At 38.2% G+C, this 27,148-nt stretch overlaps 1 protein-coding gene across 1 annotated transcript in view; it reads left to right on the top strand.

Annotated features, from left to right (window-relative positions):
• The window catches only part of Spmip7 (sperm microtubule inner protein 7), a gene marked incomplete at its 5' end in the record, with an annotated part of 81,435 nt that extends 56,549 nt beyond the window's left edge, over positions 1-24,886 (top strand). Inside the window, 2 exons of the mRNA XM_046463912.2 lie at positions 15,137-15,244; positions 24,639-24,886. Coding sequence (XP_046319868.2) covers positions 15,137-15,244; positions 24,639-24,762 — 232 coding nt within the window. The remainder of the gene's footprint in view (positions 1-15,136; positions 15,245-24,638) is intronic.
• Positions 24,887-27,148: the final 2,262 nt, after the last annotated feature.

Here is a 27,148-nt window from a genome sequence, read left to right on the forward strand (position 1 = left end):
CTTTCCCAGGAATCTCCATACTGCTTTCCAAATTGGCCTCATCAATTTGCAGTCCTACCAGCAGTGTACAAGTGTACCCTTTTCCCCACATCCTCGCCAACACTTATTGTTGTTTGACTTCATAATGGCTGCCAATCTTACTGGAGTGAGATGGTATCTTAGGGTGGTTTTGATTTGCATTTCTCTGACTGCTAGAGATGGTGAGCATTTTTTCATGTACTTGTTGATTGATTGTATGTCCTCCTCTGAGAAGTGTCTGTTCAGGTCCTTGGCCCATTTGTTGATTGGGTTATTTGTTATCTTATTGTTTAATTTTTTGAGTTCTTTGTATATTCTGGATATTAGGGCTCTATCTGAAGTTTGAGGGGTAAAAATTTGTTCCCAGGATGTAGGCTCTCTATTTACCTCTCTTATTGTTTCTCTTGCTGAGAAAAAAACTTTTTAGTTTGAGTAAGTCCCATTTGTTTATTCTTGTTATTAACTCTTGGGCTATAGGCGTCCTATTAAGGAATTTGGAGCCCGACCCCACAGTATGTAGATCGTAGCCAACTTTTTCTTCTATCAGACGCGGTATCTCTGATTTGATATCTAGCTCCTTGATCCATTTTGAGTTAACTTTTGTGCATAGTGAGAGAAAGGGATTCAGTTTCATTTTGTTGCATATGGATTTCCAATTTTCCCAGCACCATTTGTTGAAGATGCTATCCTTCCTCCATTGCATGCTTTTAGCCCCTTTATCATATCAAATATAAGGTAGTTGTAGTTTTGTGGATTGGTTTCTGTGTCCTCTATTCTGTACCATTGGTCCACCTGCCTGTTTTGGTACCAGTACCACGCTGTTTTTGTTACTATTGCTTTGTAGTACAGTTTGAACTCTGGTATCGCTATACCTCCAGATTCACACTTCCTGCTTAGAATTGCTTTTGCTATTCTGGGTGTTTTGTTTTTCCATATGAATTTCATGATTGCTTTCTCTATTTCTACAAGAAATGTCATTGGGATTTTGATTGGCATCGCATTAAACCTATAGAGAACTTTGGGTAATATCGCCATTTTGATGATGTTAGTTCTGCCTATCCATGAACAGGGTACATTTTTCCATCTTCTAAGATCTTCTTCTATCTCTCTCTTTAGGGTTCTGTAGTTTTCATTGCATAAATCTTTCACCTCTTTTGTTAGGTTGATTCTCAAGTATCTTATTTTCTTTGAGGATATTGTGAATGGAGTGGTTTTCCTCATTTCCATTTCAGAAGTTTTGTTGCTGATATACAGGAATGCCTTTGATTTATGCGTGTTGATTTTATATCCTGCCACTTTGCTGAATTCACTTATTAACAATAGCAGTTTCTTTGTAGACCCTTTTGGGTCTGTTAAATATATTATCATGTCATCCGCAAAAAGTGATAATTTAAGTTCTTCTTTTCCTATTTTTATGCCTTTAATTTCTTTTGTCTGTCTAATTGCTCTGGCTAGTATTTCAAGAACTAAATTGAATAGAAGTGGTGATAGAGGGCATCCCTGTCTTGTTCCAGATTTTAGAGAGAATGCCTTCAGTTTTTCTCCATTTAGGATGATGCTAGCCTGAGGTTTAGCATATATAGCTTTTACAATGTTGAGGTAAGTTCCTGTTATCCCTAGTTTTTCTAGTGTTTTGAACATAAAGGGATGCTGTACTTTGTCGAATGCTTTTTTTGCGTCTATCGAGATGATCATATGGTTCTTGTCTTTAAGTCTATTGATGTGGTGAATAGCATTTATTGATTTCCGTATATTGAACCAGCCTTGCATCCCAGGGATGAATCCTACTTGATCATGGTGCACAATTTTTTTGATAAGCTTTTGTATTCGATTCGCCAGGATTTTATTGAGAATTTTTGCATACAAGTTCATTAGAGATATTGGTCTGTAGTTTTCTTTCTTTGAAGTGTCTTTGTCTGGTTTCGGGATCAGGGTGATGTTGGCCTCATAGAATGAATTTGGAATAGCTCCTTCTTTTTCTATTTCTTGAAATAGCTTGAAAAGTATTGGTATTAATTCTTCTTTGAAGGTTTTGTAAAACTCCGCTGTATACCCATCCGGTCCAGGGCTTTTTTTGGTTGGTAGTCTTTTGATGGCTTCTTCTATTTCTTCCTTTGTTATTGGTCTGTTTAAATTGTGTGTGTCTTCCTGACTCAATCTGGGCAGATCGTATGGCTTAAGAAATTTATCGATATCTTCACTATCTTCTATTTTATTGGAATATAGGGTTTCAAAATACTTTCTAATTATCTTCTGTATTTCTGTAGTGTCTGTTGTGATATTGCCTTTTTCATCCCGTATGTTAGTAATTTGAGTTCTCTCTCTTCTTCTCTTCGTTAGCATGGCTAAGGGCCTGTGGATCTTATTTATTTTTTCAAAGAACCAACTTTTAGTTTTATCAATTTTTTTAATGTTTTTTTTTGTTTCAATTTCGTTGATTTCTGCTCTAATTTTAATTATTTCTTGTCTTCTACTACATTTGCTGTTGTTTTGCTCTTCCTTTTCTAGGTTTTTGAGGTGTAGTGTGAGTTCATTTATTTGTTGGTTTTTTCTTTTTTTGAGGAAAGAACTCCAAGAAATGAATTTCCCTCTTAAAACTGCTTTCATTGTGTCCCATAGATTCCGGTATGTTGTGTCTGTATTGTCATTTGTCTCTAAGAATTTTTTTTATCTCCTCCTTTATGTCTTCTGTAACCCATTGATCATTTAGTAACATATTGTTTATTTTCCATGTGATGTAGGATTTTTCCTTCCTTCTTTTATCATTGATTTCCAGTTTCATTCCATTATGATCAGATATTGTGCATGGTATTATCTCCATGCCTTTATATTTACTAAGAGTTGCCCTATGATATAATATATGGTCTATCTTTGAGTAGGATCCATGTGCTGCTGAGAAGAATGTGTATCCACTTGATGATGGTTGTTATATTCTATATATGTCGGTTAAGTCTAGGTTATTGATTGTGCTATTGAGTTCTATAGTTTCTTTATTCAGCTTTTGTCTAGAGGATCTGTCTAATGGTGAGAGCGATGTGTTGAAGTCACCCATAGTTATTGTGTTGTAGTCTATTTGACTCTTGAACTTGAGGAGAGTTTGTTTTATGAACGTTGCAGCTCCATTGTTTGGTGCATACCAATTGATAATGGTTATGTCTTGTTGGTGGATGGTTCCTTTTAACAATATATAGTGTCCTTCTTTATCCCTTTTGATTAACTTAAGTTTGAAGTTGATTTTATTCGATATGAATATGGCCACTCCTGCTTGCTTCCGAGGGCCATGTGAGTGGTATGATTCTTCCCAACCTTTTACCTTCAGCCTGTGTATGTCTTTTCCTATCATATGAGTCTCCTGAAGGCAGCATATTGTTGGATTTGTTTTTTTGATCCAGGTTACTAACCTATGTCTCTTGATTGGTGAGTTTAGGCCATTAACATTTAAGGTTACAATTGAAATATGATTTGTACTTCCAGTCATGTTTATTTATTTATTTATTTTAGTTTGGCTAGTTTTTACTTTTTGGTTATTTTCCTCCCCCTTTACTGAGATACCTCCCGCTGTTAGTTTTGGGCACTATTTTTCAATTCCTCTTCTTGTAGTATTTTGCTCAAAATGCTTTGCAGTGCTGGTTTTCTGGCTGCGAATTCTTTTAGCTTTTGTTTATCGTGAAAGATTTTAATTTCATTGTCAAATCTGAAGCTTAATTTTGCTGGATACAGTATTCTTGGTTGGAATCCATTATTTTTCAGCATTTGAAATACATTGTTCCAGGATCTTCTCACTTTCAAAGTCTGTGATGAAAAATCAGTCGTTAACCTAATTGGTTTACCCCTGAATGTAATCTGCCTCCTTTCTCTCGTAGCTTTTAATATTCTCTCCTTGTTCTGTATGTTGGCTATCTTCATAATTATATGTCTTGGAGTTGGTCTATTACAGTTTTGAATGTTTGGGGTCCTGTAGGCTTCCAGGATTTGGCAATCCATTCCATCTTTCATCTCTGGGAAGTTTTCTAGAATTATTTCATTTAATATGCTGTCCATTCCTTTGGTTTGAATCTCTATGCCTTCTTCTATCCCGATGACTCTCAAATTTGGTTTTTTTATGACATCCCATATCTCTTGAATAGATTGCTCGTGGAATTTAAGCATCTTTTCTGTGTTGACTATATTCTTTTCAAGTTGATAAACTTTGTCTTCATTATCTGATGTTCGGACTTCTACTTGATCTAGTCTATTTGTAATATTCTCGTTTGAGTTTTTAATTTGGTTTATAGTTTCCTGCATTTCTAGGATTACTGTTTGATTTTTTTTTACAATCTCTATCTCCTGGTAAAGCTCGTTCTTTGCCATTTGAATTTGTTTGTTTAATTCATTTTCAAAATATACTTTTATTGCTTGGACTTGCTGTCTCATGTCTTCTCTAATATTCCTTTCCATCTGAGTTAGGTATGCCTTGAGTTCTTTCCCTATCCATGTTTCTGATGTTTCTAGGTCCTCCTGTAGATTTAAGTTGTCCTGCATTGTTTGTACTCCTTTTTTCCCTTGTTTTTTAATGATGTTCATGTTACTTTCCAGCTCTATTTGATTGCTGTGTTTCTGCTCTCTTCTATAGATTTGTTTTGGTATTGTATATCTCTGTTGTCTCTCCTTTGTGTTGGTAGACTATGCCTGCTAAAGTGGATTCTGCTGGGAAGGAATTCCGACGGCCGAGCTCCAGTGACGTCACCTCTCTGCTATGGCGGGCCCCAGTCTCCTTGCCGGGGTGTCCAACTGAGGGGGTGGTGGGACTGGACTGTCTCTGGTTGGTTTCAGCTCCCGGTCGCCGGCAGGTGTGCGGTCTCCAGCCGCCCAGTCACGCGGGCAGCGGGTGGACTGTCGCGGGCGGGCGTGCGGTCTCCAGCCACCCAGTCGCGAGGGCCTGGCCTCTAGTCCCCTGGTTTCTCCTGCTAACCCTGGTTTCTCCTGCTAGACCAGGTTTCCCCTGAGTGATGCCTCTCGGCAGTTCAAACTGTATTCTGGGACTGCCATTTGTTGGGTGTGGAGGGTGGCTATTGGGAACCCCAGCACTCTATTGTTTTGATTTTTTCTACTTGCCCCTCCCCCAGCGCTGGCAAGACAGGTTTTGTTTTCGCTGCTGATGGGAGGGGGAGTTGAAGGTCAGGTGTCTCTAGTCTTCCTCGAGTCTTTATGCAGGCTCACTCTGATAATCCCTCCCCCGGAAAGCCTAGGAGAGATTTTATGCGAATTCCCCACTGTATGGGAGATGAGCTGAGTAACACACACCTGTTTTATTGTTGCAATCTGTCGGAGAGTGGTGGTGGTTACTTCAGCTCTCCAAGATGGTGGCCACTGGTTTCCTTGGTGGAGTTTCCGTTGTTGGGGATAGAACTGTACCGCTTCCTTCCCCTCTGAAATCCTGAACTCAGCCCGGGGCTCAGTGAGGGCTCAGCAGGCAGGATTCCACAGATTCCGCAGCAACGTTTCTCCCTGCTTGCTGGTCGCTTCTCGGTGGCGCCCCGCCGTCTGTAGCCGCGGGGTGGGCCGCGCGGATCAGTCAGCCTGGATCTCTGGTCGCACAGTTGGCTCGTGTTTGAGACTCAATTACCGGACCTCAGTGCTGGAAATCCTTCCTCTAGGTTTCGGTGCACCCCCATTTTGCTGTAAGTTCCTAACAAGATAGTTTTTTGTCGTTCTAACTCGTTATTCACCTGCGCAGTGGCACGGTACACAGGGTGTGATGCACTCTATTCGCGGCCATCTTAGTCCTAGTATTTTAAATGATAATAAATCTTTGTTTCTTTAAAACATCAGTCGTACCCATAAGACAACCTAGTTAAATTTCACATTTTCTAGCCTCCAGACATATTCCGCTGTTTTTTAAATGTAATGTGCTCTATTATAATTTTGAATTTTTATGTAATCTATTTATCTACTTCTTTGACTACTACATTAAACTATGAAGTGTCGCTCAAAACTCTCTTTGGCTTTCAAATATAGCTACGTAAAATATCTCATCAAAGAATTTAATAATGTCTACCTAACACTGGGGGTATAGCCCAGGGATAGAGTGTTTGTTTATCATGTGAAAAACCCTGGGTTCCATCCCCCTCACTGCAAAAAAATAACAATAATAATGATAATAATAGTGTCTACCTAAATTACCAGTAATAAAATCGAAAAATGAGTTTCTAAAGCATTTCAAGTACAATGCCAAGGGTTATGATATATAAAGATAAAAAGGCAAAGGATTTACCCATAAGGAGCTGAACATATTGTGGGATAGATAAGCTGTATACACAAATAATTATAAAGCAGAATAAAATAAATCTCCCAAAAATTAAACTTTAGAATCGTATTCTTTGGGGTATTCCTTCCAAGAGAGGGTGAATTTTAAATATTCAATGTAAAAACATACAATTTTACTTAAAAAATTTGGGATTATGCTATTCTACTTTATTTTGCTGTAAATTTCTTTTTTCTGTTTATTTTTTTAGGCCGTGAAATTATAAGTAGATCATGTAAATTGGGCATTAACTGTAATTCTCAGATTTGGGCACTAGATGGCCTCCAAGGTTGCAAAGTTTCTTCCTTTGATTAGTTTTCCATTTTTAAGATTCTCTTAACATTTTGACACAAAGAAATGCCTTCTATTTTTATTATAAAATATTTATATATACAAAATGATAGTATTATGTGTAACTTATAAAATAACACAAAAATGCCTGTATATTCTTCATGTAACTTAATAGATTTTTGTTGAAATCTTTTAAACTACCATGTGCCCCTTCCAGCCTCATCATCCCATTTCCCCTTCCCTACCTCAGAGGTCAACCCTGTTAGACTTTGTGCTAATTCTTGTCTTTCTTTGCTATATAGTTTTACTACCTGTATATGAATATTTAAGCAAAATATTATATTACTTCCACAATATCTCCTTGAACTATGAAACAAAATGCCAAACATATTAAATATGATGGGATTTACATAATGTCCCAAACCCAGAAGCACATAAACTTACTTTGTGCTAAATAGGGAATGGAAAAAATCCTATTAAAATGCAAATATGACTCTTCCTGAATTTTCTCATCTATAGTTTGTTGCAGAGAAATATCTTTATGTTATTCTTTAGGGTCTTCTGTATGATCAATGGTACTTAATCATGGCTGGTAAGCCATACTGAGAATGTTCTCACACCTTAGATAGAAGCAATATTTCAGGCAAGGATTAAGGCCACCTGACTTGACTGAGTGCTTCCATCCTTGGAATCACTGATTTCCCTACAGGAGAAAGTTTTTCAAATTTCTCTCATTAGTTGATTTTCTTTTTTGGTCACTGAATCATCTGACATGTCCAGCATTTTTTGGTGTTGGTAGGAATAGTACTAAAATTTTTAAAATAGTTTGTTTTTATTGTAGAATTGAATCTGATCATTATAGAAAAAAGATATATAATATAAATGACAATTACAATATAAACAAGCTTACACGATAAAATAACAATTGTTAACATTTTGACATCACTTGACATCTATCACATGCAATTTTTGCCCTGTTTTTGTATATTTATATTGCTATGATCATAACATTTTTGACACCTTATCACTGCAACATGATCAATAGGCAAACCTTTTCATGAATTCACCATAATTTCTATTTGTGCAAATTTACCAAAATTGACTAGTTCATTTAGGTTACATATGTAAATTGTCTTCATTTTTGGCTATGATAAATCATTCTTTCAGACACTTTCTACATAAATTTTTTGTACTTCGAAATTATATATGTAGGGAGACTCTTGAAGTAGATTCTGGAATCCAAATATACAAACAAGCTTATTGCTAAATCATTTTCTGGAGGTATTATATATATTTACAGTGGAATCACATTTAACACTCAATATTTATCCTCATTTTTAATATTAGCATGGATACTCATCAAACATCTTTTTATCTTCCCAATGTGTTCATGTTAAAAATAATTCAAGTATTTTTGAAGTGTTAAAAGTAAAATACCTTTTCTACTTACAATCCCAATATTAAATGTTTGATTTTTTTGTTGTTGTTTTTTGTTCTTTGAAATCCCTACAAATGTCTGCAGCATATATTTACATGTGCATTATGTGTGTGTGCATTTTGGGGTGTTTATATGTGTGAGATTGAAATACACACTGGATACTTTTCATATATTTAAATCATCTTAATGGCTGCATGGTGTCCCACTACAAGACCGTATCAATTTTACATAGGCCAAATTCTGACTACAGTATTTTTTGTTGTAAACAATACAATACAGCAAAATTACTTCTTCATATATCTTTTCATTAAAAAATGCATGCATTCCTGTAGATCACATCCCTAAAAATGGAATTACTACATGAATTTTCTCATTAAAATTTTAAAATTTTCTAATTTGGTAGACATGCTTATTACTAAAAATCATTTAGAATTAGAAAACTCAAAACATTAATACAGTTTCCTGTGCAGTTCCTCTTGCTTTTTTTTTTTTTTCTCTTTTCCTTTCTTTTCTTTACTGGGGATTAAACCCAGGGTTTGGTGCATGCTAGGCCAAGTATACTACTGCTGAGCTACAACCCTAGCCCTGCAGTTTCTCTTATAATCTGAGTCTAGTTGAAGAACTAAGATAATCCAAAATATCCACTGGGTTCAAGAAGAATTATTAAAACTCAGGATACTAAACAGTTTTTCCATTTCTTCAAGTAGTAAATATTGTTTACTGGATTTGAATAATGTTCAGGAATTTTTTTATTCATGGAAATTCACCCCCATTTTTCATCTATATGTTAAGCAGAAAAGTTGAGGTAAGGATTGTCTTGATTTTTAAATCTGGCTTTTTTCTCTTTATCTTTAATTCAAGAGCCGTAGTCTGTAAGAGCTCAATAAATCAGGTTTAAGAAAAGTTCAGTACCTTTTAGTGATTATTTTAGTTTCCTGTAGTTTCTGTGCTTTGCAATCAGCATTTCTCAGTACAAGGCACATAATACCTAAATGATGTGGTACAGGTCTATGCACAGTCAGGATCCAGAAGCATTTTGTTCTTGCTTTTTTCCTAGGAAAATGGAAAGATCACCTGAAAGTGCCCTTTCTTTTGTAATGGACTCTAAATACTGCAACCACGTGGGATCTTGCATAGAGACAGCTCACCTTGTTTTTCCAGAGAGGTTTGGCATAGGCAAGGCCCAGGCCCAGGTGACAGAGACAATTGAAGAGAGCCAGGGGTGAGGAGGGAGGGGCACTGGCCTTCTAATCCCAAATCAGAGCATGAAGTCGCCATTCCTTCATTTTTTCGAACTAGGCAGTGGCCTCCACTGTATCTTCTTCCACTAAGATGTCATCCTTTATCTCAGAACATCACTCCATTTCCTATTTAGTGTGCTTTCTGTAAGGAATCATTTGAAAAGAGAGGAGTTGACCAAAATGGATTCCCAACAAGCCCGTGGCTAAGGTCTAAGAGGCAAAATGAAAGGCTTCCCTGCCAGTCACTGGGCTGTATTGCAGTGTTAAAAAAAGAAACACACCACAACCCAGATTAAAGAATAACTATGAATAGTTCCTTGCCTTAGCCTGACACTTCTGCCTTTTCAGAGTACTTTCACATCTACTCTCATTTGTTTTTCAAAATAGTATGATGAGACCAGAGTTTCAGGAACCAATTCAATCCCCATTTTGCAGATGAGGAGGCTGAGGTCAGAGCAAATAATATAAAGAGCCCCAAGTCACTCATTTCATAAGCAGTAAAGAGAAGTCCAGAAAACAGGCCTTCTAATCCCCAGGGCAAACACTTGCTCTTAACCTACATCAAGCAAGCCTTTTGCCTCTGGCAAGGAACTGGCTTCTTAACTAAAACATAAAAGCTTTGTGCTACATTATTTCTACATCCCCTTCTAAATGGGAGATGTGAAGAGTCTAAGACCCCAGGGGAAAAATATAACCACTAGATGATAATAATAACAATTAAATTGTAACTTCTGAACTATAACCTGGGGCCATAATGTCTCAGGACATTCAGAGAAACACAGTCTCATGAGCAAAAGTCATCAAAGTGATTCTAATTTTATTTACATTTCTCATTGATCAAAACATCAGACAAATCACAACTCACAATAGACCTCCTGTCTTTTCTTCTCCAGCTGCACAACTCTCAGTGTTCTCTGTAGCCTCCTCCTCCTTTCAGTCCTCTGGACCCCTGGACCCTTTCTCTTTCTCCCTTCACCTCTCATCTTTACGGCCCTGCTTCATTCCCTCCACATTTGCAGCTCCTTTTGCATTGAATCTGCACCACTGTGGACTGGGCACTATGCCTAAACCTTACCTGCATCACATTGACCCCAGAACACCTTCACAGGAAGTATAGTTACTAAAACTATTGGTGGTTTAAAGATGAAGATAGCTCAGAAAACTTCAGAAAGTTCAGTCAGCTAGTCAAGGGTAGCCCTGAAGTTAAATGGGTCTGTCTCATGCATCCCCCTCATACTTTGCATCTATGACCTGCTTGGGTTCTTTAAACCTCTAGATGTGTACTTAAAAAAAAGTACTTATGAGGATTGGAAATGTATCTCAGCAGTAGAATACTTGGCTAGCATGCACAAGGTCCTGGGTTCAATCTCCAGCACTGTAAGAAAAACAAGTTATAAAATGTACACATGAACTTGTGGAAGCTATCAGGGGCCATGTCTGCTTGACTTCTACCTGGAACTGTGCCTGATAGAGAATAGTTTCAAATAAGAGGTTGTCACATATTCTTGAACTTGCATTTACACCCACAGGCTGAATAACGCAGTCTATTTTGACCTAACAAAGCTTTCCTTGGCTAGGCTGGGAGAATGCCAAAAGTCCTTCCCATGTAGTCCAATTGCATCATTTCTAAAGCCCAGGTATTTTGGGTTAGGATCCATTCTGACACTTGCCAGTTTGGTTACTTAGACTTTCTTTGTCTCAGACTTTCATGTAAAAAAATGTGCTAATAATAAGACCTATGATACAGGTTTATTGTGAGAATTAAATAATCAATTTATATAAAACATTTTAAAAGAGAATTTAGTACACAATGATTATTAGTTATGTCTCTAATACATAGAAGTTATGTGCATGCTTAAATTTTTATCCACTTGTGCAATACCTGTATTTTATATATAACATGATTTATCACATTTTCTTTATTTTCTATATAGTTTTTAATTTTAAAGCACTTGTGCTCCCTTTTTTCCAATTTACTAAACTTCCTTGTTTTCTGAAATTATTTAATTTCTCTTTTATTGTATGTTGTTGAGAGAAACCAATTAGCTGTAAGCTTAAGAAGCAAAATATTCATATTTATCCATATAGGAACAAAATCTGATTTATGAGAGAATCAGGGTACAAAAGAAGGAGTTCCAAGGACAAGGAGCTATGGAGCAAAGACAAAAAGAAGACTTCACATTTTTTAATGGGCTTCTACTTTTCCCTGTTGTCCTCAATGGAGAGATGAGGTTCTTCCAACATAATAAATTCAGAATCCACTTTACAGCCTGTACATTTCAGTATCATGAAACTTTGTTTGCTCCTGCTGAAAACTATAGCCTGGCAGTGGTGTCCCCAAAGAATACACTTTTCTTGATGTTAGGTCAATATGTTGCAAAAATTGATGGCAAAAATTCCCCCTGTGATGTCCTTGCATGCAAGGGTTAAGTGGAATAAAATTTAGTAGCAGCATGAGTGAGAACTTTCATTTTCAAATATTTGGCAGTTTATTATGCAACTACATTCATTCTCCAGTATAATCAGTCTACTGTTTCATGGTTATGTTGTTGTTAGATATGATGTCCTATCATATGATAGCATTTATATAATGTATGTTACCATTTAGCATCAATAACTTGCATGCCACTCAGGCACATGCAACTCTTTGTTTTATGTCAAGCCCTTCATGCTACTGACAAATTGAGTCCATCTCTCTGACTTCTTGTCTGCTCTGCTGGAAGGCTCTGATGTTGGAGGTATTTTACTTGCAGGTGTTTCAGAGAGAGTGGAAAAAACCTGTCATACAGATGGAGGGGATTTCCTTTGTAATATGCATGGAAGCTTTAATAAATGTTTGGGGGAAGAGGCACACACATGAATAATTTTCCCTCATTTTGGTTACCTCTGTAACTTATAGCTACATTTCTTCAAGAAAATTCCAAGAAATCCTAAAGGGTATTTCCTAGAATTTGGCAATTTTCATTCATTTATCCCCTCAAGAAACCTTACAACTCTGCTCTGAAACAGGTTCTTAAACTCCCCACTCTGAAATCATTGGGGAATTATTAAAAGTCCCAATGCCCAGGCCATTCCCTTACTAATTTATTCAGAGTGTTCGAGGTGAGAGCCAGTCACTGGTATCTTTTAAAGGTGCCTGTGAGATTACAGTGGGTAGCACCATTTGGAAACCTCTTTTATCTTTGCATCTTTGCATTTGAGTGTAATGGATGAACTTTGTATTCTCTGCATACCAGGTGTCTATTTTGTGAATCCTTTATTTCTTTAAAGGCTTTTATTTCAACCACAATTAGTTGAGCGCCTACTAAGCACTTAGGATATGCTAACTGCTTTCCTTTTAATTCCCTTAGTGCCCACAGGGCCCCTAGGAGAGTAGTGTTGATGTCTCTGTGCTGCAGTTGTCTGAGCTGAGGCCCAGACACTTTTCTCCACTGGGGTAACATTAGGTTTGGATGGGAAGCCTCCCTCTCAATATGGGGCCTCCCCTGCTCTTTAGCTGCCTCATGTTCTAAGCCTCATAAAATCTATTGTTTGTGCCATTTATCCTGGTGTTGCTCTTGATATAATTTCCCTTCACTTTGTTAGTGTCAAGGTGTCTCTGATTCATTGGCTGCAAGACAATAAGCCATCACCAAAATAGTCATAGAATTACACACTTGGAAGAGAAATATGAAGCTTATTAGTGCAATTCCATGCCTGATGAATAATGAATTATTTTCCCCTAATATTCGGATGCTCGTGCATAACAAACACGAGAAGAACACCAAGAAATTATAGTATGAATCACAGCATTTTTTCCACTCTATTCTCATCCAGGTTCTTTAGATTGGTATTATAACCCCATGTCATGGCTAAGGCAATAAGCCTCCAATGAATTTCACCCAAAGTCAGGATCCAAGGGCTGATGAGGGGAGTCTTGTGTCTGATAGAATTCCATAAACATGGACCTCTTGATCTGCAAGAAGTGTGCCTCCTAACCCTTGAGCACACACATTTCACTAACTTAACTCCTTTGTCTGCCTCATCACCTGTTTTGTGTTAGTCAGCTCTTTATCACTGTGACAAAATACTTGTGATAATCAACTTATAAGGGGGCAAGGTTTAGTTTAGTCTGCAGTTTCAGAGGTTTTAGTCCATAGTTGCTTTGGGCTATAGTGGCATGGTACATTATAGTGAGGATCACAGGACAAAGGACATCTGTTCACATCATGATGGCCAGAAAACAGAGGGAAAGAGGAGAGATCAGGATCCCAATATCTCTTTTAAGGGAATGCCCCCAATATTCTAACTTTCTCCTTTGAGACCCTGCCTCCTGAAGGTTCCACTGCCTCCCCATTAGTGCCACAAACTGGTGACCAATCCTTTTAGCCCATGGAGGACATTTGCGATCCAAGCCACACAAAGAGTAACCTTCCTTAAATTCTATTTTTTGAAAATTACTCCAAAGATAAATAGTTCCCAGAGAAAAGTTTTATTTGGCTTATTGGATGGGTGGAAAGGACAACCACTCCTCCACTTTCAGCAGAAGTTTGGTAGGTGCTACTGCATTTAATTTTTGTCTGAGTGTCATTTTTGAATAAGGAACCCACCTCAGGGAAGTCATGCTCTCAAAGACTCAGGGAAAGGAAATACAAACCACTGAGTTGAGCAGAAGCTGCAAACCCAAAGCACATTCTTGATGGTGGCCTTTCTGTTTCTCTCTGTGAAGCCAGCACAGCGAACAGAATCCTTAGCAGTGATAGAATTCCATAAACATGGACCTCTTGATCTGAAAATAGTGTGTCTATGCCCCTTGATACGCAATATAAGTTGTATTTTCTGTTGCTCTCTCTCTCTCTCTTTTTTTTTTTAGTTATAGATGGACAGAATACCTTTATTTTATTTATCATTTTGTGGTGCTGAGGATCAAATGCAGTGCTTCACAAGTGGTAGACAAGCACTCTACCACTGACGCACAACCCCAACCCTGTTTTGCTCTTTTCATTAAGGTGACATCATAAGCAGTACCCATGGCTAGCCTTACTCAAGGTCTCAGCCAGTAATTCTGCTTTTCCCATCTCTTAGGAAAGAATCTGTGTAACCACTTTGAATGTTATCATGGCAAGCATATTATTTATTTTTCATATTTCTCTGAACTACTGATTTAAGTTGTTCTTACAGAAGCTTGTTTGCCTTTTCTAGAGTTTATTTATATATCATTACAGAACCTTTCTCTGTATTCATGTGTTTTCCTTTTTTCTTCCTTTTCTCTTTCTTTCTCCTTTCTCCCCTGGTAGGGAGAAGGATAGGAAAACAGAACAGTAGATGAAATTGAAATAAATAAACCAATGTGGAATTTATGTGCTGGTTTATGTTTCTTTTCAATGTGCAATTTTAGGAAATCATCTGAAATTAGTGATATATGGCATTAGTGCTGATAAGAAAGATATTTGTTAAATAATATCATAGATGTAAATGTGTGTGTTTATTAATATCAGAGTTGCATTACAGAGTGATGTGTGGAATATGGGTCTGTAGTTTTGTCAAGAATAGCGTCTTCCTTCGTTATGAAATGGAGCTCAGCAGTGAGTCATGTATGTAAAAGATATGTAAATTTAAAATAATAGCAAAACATGCACTTGAAATAAGTTTTTTTTTTCAAACTCAGAGCACAGCTGTTATCTAAATATCTATGTGTCATCATACCCTGTGCCTGAGACTTCAGTCTTCTCTGGAAAGCACACATTCCAGATCTCATACAAAGAAAAAAAAAAAAGACTGTATCGTTCTTTATATTTTTCATATTTGTGTTCTAGTTACCATGACTATTTCATAAATCATTATTTTAATTTCCTCTCATCCCCCTCTTTTAACTCTTCACTTTAGTGCTCCAAATATCCCAGGATATACTGGCAAGGTTCATTTCACAGCCACCCACCCAGCAAATTCTAATATTTCATCAACAACCCCATCACCAGATTCAGAACTGCAAGGGTAAGTGTGAATCCTATTACTCAATTTGCCCAGATACATTAGAAGGAGAAATCCTAATTGTGGTTACTTCATTAAAGAATAATTAAACACTAAGAGTAAATTTACACTGTTTTAAAAAATGGGCCGTCAATTTTAAAAAAGAGAGGAGTTAATTTTATTACAAAGTTACAGTTTATCAGGGCTTCTTGAATGTTTTCTTTTTGAATTTTACTCAAAATTACATTGAAAAGCAACTGCATATTAATGTTCATATTCTGTTGCAAAAAAAAAAAATATCTTAAGACACTTAAGGGACATCCAGGGGACAGGGGACAGTGACTTTTCCTCTTAGACTCACAGTTTTACACATACATCATTCTTTTCCAATTATCACAAGACACATGGTACCTGGATACATGGAACATACATGAAACACATAGTTACTTCTTGTGAATAACCATCTTCTTTTTTTTAAGACAAAATTCTTTTGAAAATCACATATATTTCAAACCTCATTTTTTGCAAATTGAAAACAAGACAATCTACAGAAGGTAATGGCTGATTATTTTGTTGGAAGCTACTCGTAGAAGCAACACATTATTTCTCATTAGAACTCAAATTTGAAAGCATTTGATGGAAGTCCTGGCCTTGCAAAAAAGATGACACAGTTTTGAAAATGCAAATGCTCTGAACCCAGAGGCTGGCCCAGTGCTAATGCAGAAGCTGTGGCGGTAGGACAGTAGGGTAGGATGGGCAGAGGGTAGCAACATTCTCCCCTAAACAGGTAACATTTCTCCTAGATCATTCATTTATCACCCATTTATTGAGCACCCACTCTGGATCAGGCACTGTTCAAGGCACTTGAAAACACAGGTTAAACAGAAAAGGTCCTGTTCCTCGGGAGCTTTTGTTTGGGGGTGAAAGGAAGTAAAGAAGCACACAAGTAACCAAAGAAACAAAATGATTTTGGATAATGACATATGCTGTGAAAACAGCAGGCCACAGTCACTGAATGCCTGGGAAGGGCTTGTTGAGCTTAGTAGCTGGAGAATGTTTTCTGAAGAGATGACCTTCAGAAGGAGCTCCTGCCTCAAAGAAGTTGGAGTTTCTCTAAAGCAGCAGCTGGAATGGAAGCAGCTGTCATGAACAACTTCTTGGGCCATGTTTCCCAGTTTATCTAGCTGTTCATTCTTATACATTTGTCCATTTTTTGGTCAATTCATAGTTCTTTGATTAAGTAAACAGATATCGACTATATTCCAGCAAATTCACAGGAACTAAATCTGTTTGCAAGTAGCTCAGGATTTCCTGGTAGATAAAAAACTAATGACTATAGCAGAGAATGATGACCAGCATCAAATACTATAATAACTTGCTAACTGAGTGCTTCCTAGATACCAGGCACTGCCCTCTGGGTGTCATGGGCACTAACTCATTTCACCACCCAGGCATCCTGCGAGGAAGGGGCTGTTACCATTTCTATTTTATACATAAGGAAACTGAGGCAACACAAGCCACAAGGGAGATTGGAAGTACTGAAGAAGACCTCACAGAGGAGGTGGATCATGGCTGACTCTTGGAGGATTGTGATTTGGTCTTACAAATATTTAGGGCAGGGGCTGCAAGTGGGAGAGCTTGGCATGTTGTAGGGAACCCACAGCAAGCCACCCCTACAGGAGGCAGGAAAGGAATCAGAGGAGGGCTTCCCCCTCCGTGTACCATTGTATATAGACGGTCCTGTACACCCCATGGAACCTTATGTATTAAGGACAAGGAAAGGAAAGGTGCCTGCTGGCCGAGGGCTTCCTCACACAACTCAAGTTTTGGTTGACATTTATGCAGAATTTCTAGCCACCTGATGCACATTTTAAAAAGTAGGCCATTGACTTTCTAGGCAAATATTGTGCATTCAACTTTCTTTCAATATATTTTCCATTCTCCATAACTACTTATATGATTTTTTAAAATAAATTTCATTATGTATATCTAAGACATAATTTTTAGGACACTTATAACCAAATGGTTACATAGTACAACAAATTAATATATATATATATATTATCTCACACAGTTACCCATTCCTTTCTTCCCCCATGGAAGAGGAACTAAAATCTACTCATGTAGCAAATGTTCAATATCCCTAGCAATCAGGGAAATGCAAATCAAAGCTACACTGAGATTTAATCTCATTTCAGTTAGAATGGCAATCATCAAGAATCCAAATAATAACACTGGTGAGGAAATGGGGGAAAGTACACTCCTATATTGTTGATGAAACTGCAAATTTAGTACAGTCATTTTGGAAAGCTGTATGAAGAGTCCACCAAAAACTAGGAACAAAACTACCTGTGACCCAGCTATCCCATTACTTGGTATTTACCCTAAAGTGCCGCAGTCTGGCTGGGCACAAATGCCGCAGTCTGGCTGCGCACACAATCACGAGCCACCACACAGCTTGTAGATTCAAACAGCAACTCTTTATTCCCGAACTCACACCAGCCGTCTACAATCACGTTCTGGGGAAATCCAAGTTCTCTGCCCAAATCCACGTTCTCTGCCCAAATCCACGTTCTCTGCCCAAATCCACCTCCACTGGGCTTCTATCTCCAAAATATACTGTCTGAATCCCGTGAGAACTCAAGGGGAACTCAGGCAGCAGGATACGCCCTATTCCCAGCAGGAATAATCTTAAACCTTAAACCTGGAACCTAAACTGGGAACGCCCTAAACAAGATTATCTTAAAACCGGGAACACCCTAATCTGCCTTGGTCCTTGAGCAAGGTCACTTACATTCAATGTCACTGCAACATGTCAGCAACATGGGGTACGCTGGCAAGGAAATTGTCATACCTACTTGGCTAATGGCTCCCAGCACTAAAGAACTAAAATAAGCATAATATAGTAATACAAGCATATCAATGTTTACAACAGTGCAAATTATAATAGCCAAGATATGGCAACATCCCATGTGCCTGTCAAGAGATGAATGGATAAAGAAAATGTAGTATAGATACACAGTGGAGTTTTACTCAGCCATAAAAAATAAGGAATATATGCCATTTGCTTGTAAATAAATGGATGCAACTAAAGAACATCATGCTAATTGAAATAAGCCAGACTCAGAATGTCAAGGGTCAAATGTTTTCTCTCGCATCTGGAAGCTAGAGCAAAATAAGAGCGAAAAGGTGTGTGTGTGTGTGTGTGTGTGTGGTGGGAAGGATTCCATGAAAATAAAAGGGAGATCAGTGGAGTAGAGGAAGGGGATTGAGGGGAAGGAAGTAGGGACAGGAAAAAAAAAAAAAGGAATGATGGAATGAAATTGACCAAAATTTGCTTTGTACACATATGAATATACCACAGTAAATTTCCCCTTTATGTGTATCTCTAAAGCACTAATTTTAAAAAAATAACTAGATACAAGGAAGACCAGTGGAGTAGAGGAAAGGGGACCAAGTGGAGAGAGATGGGGAGGGAAAGAGGAAATCCTAGGGACTGAAGTAGAGTAAATTATATTCCATACATGTATAATTATGTCAAAATGAACCCCAGTATTATGTATAACTATGATGCACTAATGAAAACATTAAAAATAATTATGTAAAAGAATTCTGAATAGAGTACACTATTTTTACTGCTACTGTCCTCATGTTGTACCTTAGATTTCTAGACTTGTTCATCCTACATGTCTGCTACTTTTTATCCTTTGACCTATGGCTCCCCATTTCCTCCCCACAGCCTCCCCTTCATAACCACTACTCCGTTCTCTTTCTATATTTGACTTTGACTTTTTAAAAATATTTGACATATAAGTGAGACAGTCTTTCCATGTCTGACTTATGTCACTTAGCATAATGTCCTTTAGGTTCTCCCAGGTTGTAGTAAATGTCAGGATCTCCTACTTTTTAAAGTCTCAATAATGTTCTATTAGCTATATCTATGTCTGTGTATCTAGTCTATCTTACTTTTGTTTTTTGTACCAGGAATTGAACCCAGGGGCACTTAACTACTGAGCCACATCCCAGACACACACACACACACACACACACACACACACTCACACACACGCACACATACATATATAGATTTTTTTTTTTTTTTTTTTTTGAGATGGGGTCTCAGTAGTTGCTTAGGGCCTCATGAAGTTGCTGGGGCTTTGAACTTGCAATCCTCCTGCCTCAGCTACCTGAACCTCTGGGATAACACGAGTGTGCTGCCATGCTCAGCTATCTTACATTTTCTTTATTCATCAATGGATACCTAAATATATTCCATATGTTGGCTAGTATGAATAATGTTGCCTTGAATTTGGGGTGGAGCTGTCTTTAGGAGGTAGTGACTTCACCTATTTTGGATAGATACTGTACCCCCAATAGGAATTTCTGGATCATATTGTAGTTCTATTTATAATTTTTTGAGGAACCTCCATCTATTTTCCTCATGGTTTCACCAATGTACACTCTCACCACCAATATGCAAAGCTTCCCTTTTCTCCCCACACTCACCAACACTTGTTATCTTTTGTCTTTTTGATAATAGCTTTCCTATTTATCTTGTGATGAAGTAAATTTCCTATTTATGATTGTGAGGTGATATCTCATATGGTTTTGATTTCCATTTCTGTGATGATTAGTGATATTGAACATTTTTTCACATGCTTATTGGCCATTGTTATATCTTCTTTGATAAAATGCCTCTTCTGGTCCTTTGCCCATATTTTAACTAGACTATGTGGTTTTTGTTTGTTTGTTTATTGCTATTGATTTTATGAATTCTTTAAAAATTTTGGCTCTTAACTCCTTATTATACATATAGTTTGAAAATATTTTTTGTCCATCCATAGGTGACCCTTTTATTTTGTTAATTGTTTCCTTTGCTCTAATCATGCTGTTCAGTTTATTGTAGTTCCATTTACTTGTCTTTAATTTTGTATCCTGAGCTTTTGTGTGATATCTAAACAATCATATCCATGGTCAATGTCCAAACACATTTTTAAATGTTACAAAGCAAATTTCAAAGGCAGAGTGATAAACATTTAGACAGTTAACACGTTTCACTACATGTAAGGACATTAAGAAACAATGTCAAAGTTAAATATGTTCTTATATCTACCATTTAGATTTGTCCCCCACAAAGAACTCAGATAAAAACCCTGTGGCTGGATGGTTCACCATTGAGGGAGCCAAATCAAAGCCGTTCAGACAAAGCAAGTGCTTTACATTTGTAATCCCTCATCTTTTCCTATATAATCTATTTTCTCACCTCAAATATCTGAGATTTCCATCCCAACATCCTATTGCTCTAACAAATTTCCATAATCACATAAGTCAATTATCCAATGTGTGGAAAAAATATCATTTTATCTTTAAGATAAATATCTACCTTTAAGTGGAAAACTATTCCCTACTATTATAATTAGAGAGAAGAACTTGAGTCTTTCATGGGGATGCTAGGTCTAGTTTCAGGTTCATGAATACTCCCTAGTGGGGGTTCCCATAACCCTCCCCCCATCCACACATACTGCATACACAGCTGTCATCTACTACCCTGGAGTGAGAGCCCAGAACCCTCTGAAGTGGTTTCTCTAGTGTTCTCATTCCAGATAAGATTCTGGAGAAAATGACATCAGCTAGTGTCACCCCTGACTAGGTGATGGCTTGTATTGGATCTACACTACCCCAATCTACAACCTCCTTATTCACCCTTCACAATAACTCCCTGGGGCACAAGGAAGTACAGTGGGGAAGAGATAAGGAGAGTTTAAATTTAAAATATCCCTATATGGACCTGCCATCTGCATTTAGGTTTGCTCTTGTGATTAGAAAATTGGTCCCTTGAGACTATCCACCAAAAAGAGTCACCTCTGAGTTTTTGTAACACTATATTTAATTTTTTAAAAATTTCCAGAGAGTGTGAGCCCAGGTGTCTCTCTGCAGAGTATCATGGGAACATAGTGAGGTAACTTCCTTCTGTTTATGTCTTACTTGAGCTGATGCATTTTTTCCTATTATTTCTACACATGGGCATCCCCTGGGAATTCCTGAATCTTAGCCTTTGTTGTATGCTTACTTTTTCTCTATAATCTGGTTTTCTTTTAAGAGACTACTAGACTAATCCTTGTGGTGCTATCTTCAAACTGTTTAGTCTACCTAAGCTTCTAGTCCCTTCCCCACACCCCTGTCAAGAGACCTGGGCTGTCCAAGGTGACCCCTCATTTCCCCTGCCATTCATCTGAATATGAATCTCTGAAATAGAGATTTTTTTTTCTTTTTAAAAAAAATTTATACATGACAGAGGAATGCATTACATTTTTTTATTACACATATAGAGCACATTTTTCATATCTCTGGTTGTATACAAAGTATACTCACACCAATTTATGTCTTTATACATGTACTTTGGATAATAATGATCATCATATTGCACTATCATTTATAACCCCATGCCCCCTCCCTTCCCCTCCAACCCCTCTGCCCTATCTAGAGTTTGTCTATTCCTCCCATGTTCCCTCTCTCTATTCCACTATGAATTAGCCTCCTTATATCAAAGAAAGCATTTGGCATTTGATTTTGGGGGGGTTGACTAACTTCACTTAGCATTATCTTCTCTAACTCCATCCATTTATCTGCAAATGCCATGATTTTACTCTCTTTTATTGCTGAGTAATATTCCATCATTTATATATGCCACATTTTTTTAATCCATCCATCTATTGAAGGGCATCTAGGTTGGTTCTACAGTTTAGCTATTGTGAATTGTGCTGCTATAAACATTGATGTGGCTGTATCCCTGTAGTATGCTGTTTTTAAGTCCTTTGGGTATAGACCGAGGAAAGGGATAGCTGGGTCAAATGGTGGTTTCATTCCCAATTTTCCAAGAAATCTCCATACTGCTTTCCATATTGGCTGCACCAATTTGCAGTCCCACCAGCAATGTAGGAGTGTGCCTTTTTCCCCACATCCTCACCAACACTTTTCGTTGTTACCCCTCACACATCAGATAGAGCACTAATCTCTAGGGTATATAAAGAACTCAAAAAGCTAAGTACCAAAAAAAAAAAAAAACCCAATCAATAAATGGGCCAAGGACTTGAATCTCTATTTCATCAGTACTTTTCCCCTTCCCTCCCAAGAAGACAGGCTTTGACTCTTCTAAGCCTCAACCTTTTAAGTTCTTGATACTGTTCATCCCTGCCTCTTCCCTGCTTTCCTCTTGATGGCTGGCTTCTCCACAGTAGACAGTTGCTTATGAAAATACCCAGTTGACAGTTGAGTCTTCCCACTGTGCCCCTCTGAGCTCCTCTTTTTCCTTTCACTTCTAAACTTCTTTAAGAAGCAAACAATCACTCCCCTGCTGCCTGCTTCTATTTCCTCCCAGTCTCCTCTCCTTCACTTCTAGTCATCTGGATACTAACATCACCAGTGAGGCCAAGTGCCCTGCCTGCCACATCATGGACTGATAGGGGAGAAGAGGAACTGTGGACACCTCTTCATGCAGAGGACATGGACAGTGCCTATATCATGGATCTCTGTGGATGATAAGACTACAGTGGTGGCTTGGAGTTTTGAAGTTGCTTATGCTTTTTTGAATGTCAATACAAAGGGGTCTCCATCCCAAACATTGCATGAGGTGTACAATCACTCAAGTGCCTTAGGATTTATACTGGGATGAGACACAGAATAAACACAAGAGATGCCTGAAAGAGATCTGAAGTGAGGAGATGAGGATGTACTAAAGGTGGGTAAGAAGGCATGTTGTAGATCTCCATATTCATGAGTAAGGGACTAGGGACCTAAGAGCTTCTCCCAACTCTTGTTTCCATCACATAGTTTTTGTTTTTTTTTTATGTGTTCCCTCATACCAGAGTGGACCTTGAACCAATGCTGGCATTCTCACTTTAGCAGCCATAATGATAATTTAAAAAGCCATATATAATCATACATACATACACACATGTAAATGTGTGTGTATATATGTATATATGTGTGTATATATACAAATATAGAGCTCCAACTTTTCTAAAGGCTAACTTTTCTAATGATCTGACTTTTCTAAAAGCTCAACCTTCCCTTTGAGTTCTTGAATACTGTTCATCCCTCCCTCCTCCCAGCTTTCCCCTTGATGGCTGGCTTCTCCCCAGTAGATGTTGCTTATATTTGTATATATAACATATATGTGTATATATACAAATATATACACACATATACACATGTTTGTGTGTATATATATATATATATATATACACCTCTATATATGTGTGTATGTGTGTGTGTATATATATATATACACACACACACATGTACACAAACACACACACACACACACACACAAACTTTTTAGTAATCACAGCATAAAAACAAAACCACTTTGGATTGAGTGGCACATGGGGGCAGGCAATTTCCCACACCAGATCTGTCACTTGCTGCACATGAGTGTCACATGTGATTGAAAGAGCAACACATTTGCAGAAGAATCACTACAGGCCATGGGCTTGGGCTTATTCACAATATTTGGCAGAATGCATGTTAGTGCTGGGACTGCCACCTCTGGTACAATAGGGAGTTCAGGAATGCCGTGACCAAAGGATAAAGCATCATGGTACTTGACACCGTCACCTCCTCCATATGCTTTCTTTCATTCTCACAAGAGATGTGGTAGGGCAAATTTGTTCCTACTGTTTAGACCAGCAAACTAAGACACAAAGAGGGGTGGGTGAGCAGATGGTTTTGTGAGCTCACAACCTCAACCCACCAGCCAGAAGAAGGAAAATGCAAACTCTTCACCTTGCTCCTCACCTTGGTGGCTACTGGAGTGTTCCACCCCAGTCTCTCATTGTCACCACCAGCCCTCCCCCAGGCCCAGCCCTCTTGCCCGCTTCACTTTGCCATCTTCATGAGCTGCCTCATGCTTCTTGATGTGGACTCCATAAGAATGCCGGTTCACCGAGGTGAACATATCTCTTTTGTCCCCTCAGTGCTCTGGCTCACCCCATAGAAGCTTTCTGCAGTAACTGTTGTGTCATTCGGCTGCCTCTTGGCAGAATAACCCCCTTTGGAAGGACCTACAGTAATTCTCAGCACATAGATTTTCATGAAATGAAACTGAAGGCAGACAGAATTAATCATACACAGTCTCCTTTTCTTCAGTCCTCCCCTAGCCCCCACACCACCACCCCATTTATGTGTACCATGAGTTGGGAAAGATATGAAGGTTTTTTTAATATTCTTAGTTGTAAATGGACATAATAACTTCATTTTATTTATTTTTGTATATAGTGCTGAGGATTGAACCCAATGCCTCTTGTGTGCTAGGCAAGTGCTCTACCACTGAGCCACAATCCTAGACCCTGAAGTTATCTGTCTTTATGTTGACTTTGTATGTTAATTTTTTTCTTTTTCTTCCTTTATTCTATCCTAGCGTCTTATGGAAAGAAATGAAAGTTGACCAATTCTGTCATCAGGCACCGCTTTCACGAATGGTCACAACTGTGAAACCTTACAACCCCTTCAACAGAATAGAAAAAAAACCGATAGACCTCTGAAAGAAGCCACACCCCGAGAGAGATTTCTAAGCCACTCATCCTGGAAAGGCATTGTGTATTACATGATGGGAAAATACAAGAGCCAGCCACGGTCTGAGTGTGTGTGAATGAGTTGTGGTGTAAAAGGCAGTGCAATCTTGCCCTGCCTCAGCCGGACATGAACCAATCCACAATGGCAGCTGAGACCCTGAAAACCACCCCACCAGGATTTGCTGCAGGAGACTCCTCTTCAGGCTGGGAATACTGGGTCTCTCTAGAGGTTTCCCATCCTGGTAATGTGACACAACCAGCAGGGTTATAACTGCACAGCCTAGATCATAAATTTGAGGATCAAGGATGAACTTGTCAAAAACCAACACATTATCAATGGGAAAGTTGGACCATGGAGAGAGATAGTCACATTCTTCCTTGTCACATGGGGGACATCACCACATGGGGACAACAACTATATGTAGAGGGGAAAAATACACTCTTGATTTACTCTGGTGTTTCTCAAATAGACACATCCTGGGTTCCATGAGGGCCCTTAGGCAGAAAGGATCACTCGTGCCGAGATTCAGGTTGGAATGGCCTCGACCAAAGAGAATGTAAGTGCACAATCAGTCCAGTTTTGTATGCAGGCTGTGGGGGTCCTTTTGGCCCTTCAGCATATTTATATGTGTGTGTACATATCTGTAGAACCCATTAAAGTTCACAAAATACTTTCATAAACCTTAGCTCATTGACCTTGCAACCCTATCATAAATTCTTATAGCAGGCATTTTACATATATGTTGCTATTTAAAATGTTTTTATTGGTGCATTATAGTTGTACATAATAGAGAGATTTATTAGGCTGCATTTGTACATGCACAAAACAACTTGATCAATCTCCCTTGAATAAAATGTACTGAGCCTAGGAGAAGTATTTATCTGGAACTCAGGTTTCCTGAGTTCAGATATCTTACCACCCCACCCACCTCCATTTCTTTGCAAATTGGATCACCTCCATGGAAATATTAAAACAAACAAACAAGACAAAACAAAGAGAAACAAAAAGCTCAGTGCATTTCTTGGGTTTTCTGAAATGTATCTCAGGGCTTCTACCTGATATTCTCCTTCTTCCCCTAAAATTCAGAACAAATAGTTGTCCCACAGAAGTCTAAGTAACTGTAAAAATTCTTTAAGGTGTAGCGTGGCCTTTATTTTCCAACTGAAAGGGAAAATCAACTATTTTTCTTGTGGAGTCATTTATTTCCTCAGTGAACAACTAAATAGACTTGGAAGTTGACTCTTTAACCAGGACAAACAGGAAGATGAGCAGCCATCCATCCTGAGGACTTGACTCGCCTTCGAGAAGCAATGACTTCATCTAAACCCAATTTTATAGCCTTAATTATTTTCAGAAAGAGCAAGTCTCTGAAAAAAAAATAATCAGATCAAAAAAAAAAAATCTTCAACTCTGGAAGATTCTCAGCAAAACACAAATGGGGCAGCGTTAGCCCTGTCCTATCTGTAGATTGATGTGGATATCTGAGATTACATTTTTTGGTAAACATCCTTGGCAAGCTGCTTCATCAGAGATGTTGCTGCTCAACATCTGAGGTACCTGTTCATCATTCTGGGTCTTTCTATGGCAGGGCAGCACTGACACCGACCTAAACATTTTGAAGACTAAGATCATTTATCTATTTTCCACAGTGCAAGTGTCTGCACAACCATCAGGGTCCTTGTGAAATCTTGTGCGCCTCCAAAAGCTGCTTCTAGAAGGATGTTGGCTTTATCGGTATTCTCCTTTGACCTCAACCAGGAGATGAGAGATGGTGACTCTCCTTTTGCTCCATAACTCATTCATATTTCTCACCTGTGAAGATAAAATGCAAATCATGCTCACCACAGACCTCGAATTGAGACCAGACACAACAAAAGACAACACAGAAATGCCAGTACTCTAGGCCCTTAACCTGTGAGTGTGAGTGGTAGTATTTGGGCTTCTGTGGCCAGAATCTGAAAGTTATAAAAATTAAGGAAGATAGTCACAGGGATAGCATCTGCTTTTCTAATTCTGAAGGGTTATTTCTGAGAATTGGGAGCTAGCACATGGACTTCTTATTAGGTCAGCAACTTGTCCCTTACTCACTGTCCTCAAAGCCCAGTCTCCCCTACAATGTCATCTCTAAGCTTTTATTTATCCCCAGGGATTACATAAATACAAGGAAAAAATTCACACTAATAATAATTCTAGTCAATGTGATGTAGAAATTCTACAAAAGTACAGTAATATGAAAAAACATGATCCATATGATAGAGCAGAATAGAAAATTAGAAATGAACAGATGAAATCATTCTGAACCCATGAGTAGAGGATAGATTTTTTTCAATAGAAGCTATTGAGGCAACTACTTGG

This window comes from Marmota monax, unplaced genomic scaffold, assembly GCF_021218885.2.
Source record: "Marmota monax isolate L192 unplaced genomic scaffold, Marmota_monax_Labrador192_F-V1.1 WCK01_AAM20220418_F8-fsc00432, whole genome shotgun sequence".
In the NCBI taxonomy this organism is placed as follows: Eukaryota; Metazoa; Chordata; class Mammalia; order Rodentia; family Sciuridae; genus Marmota; species Marmota monax.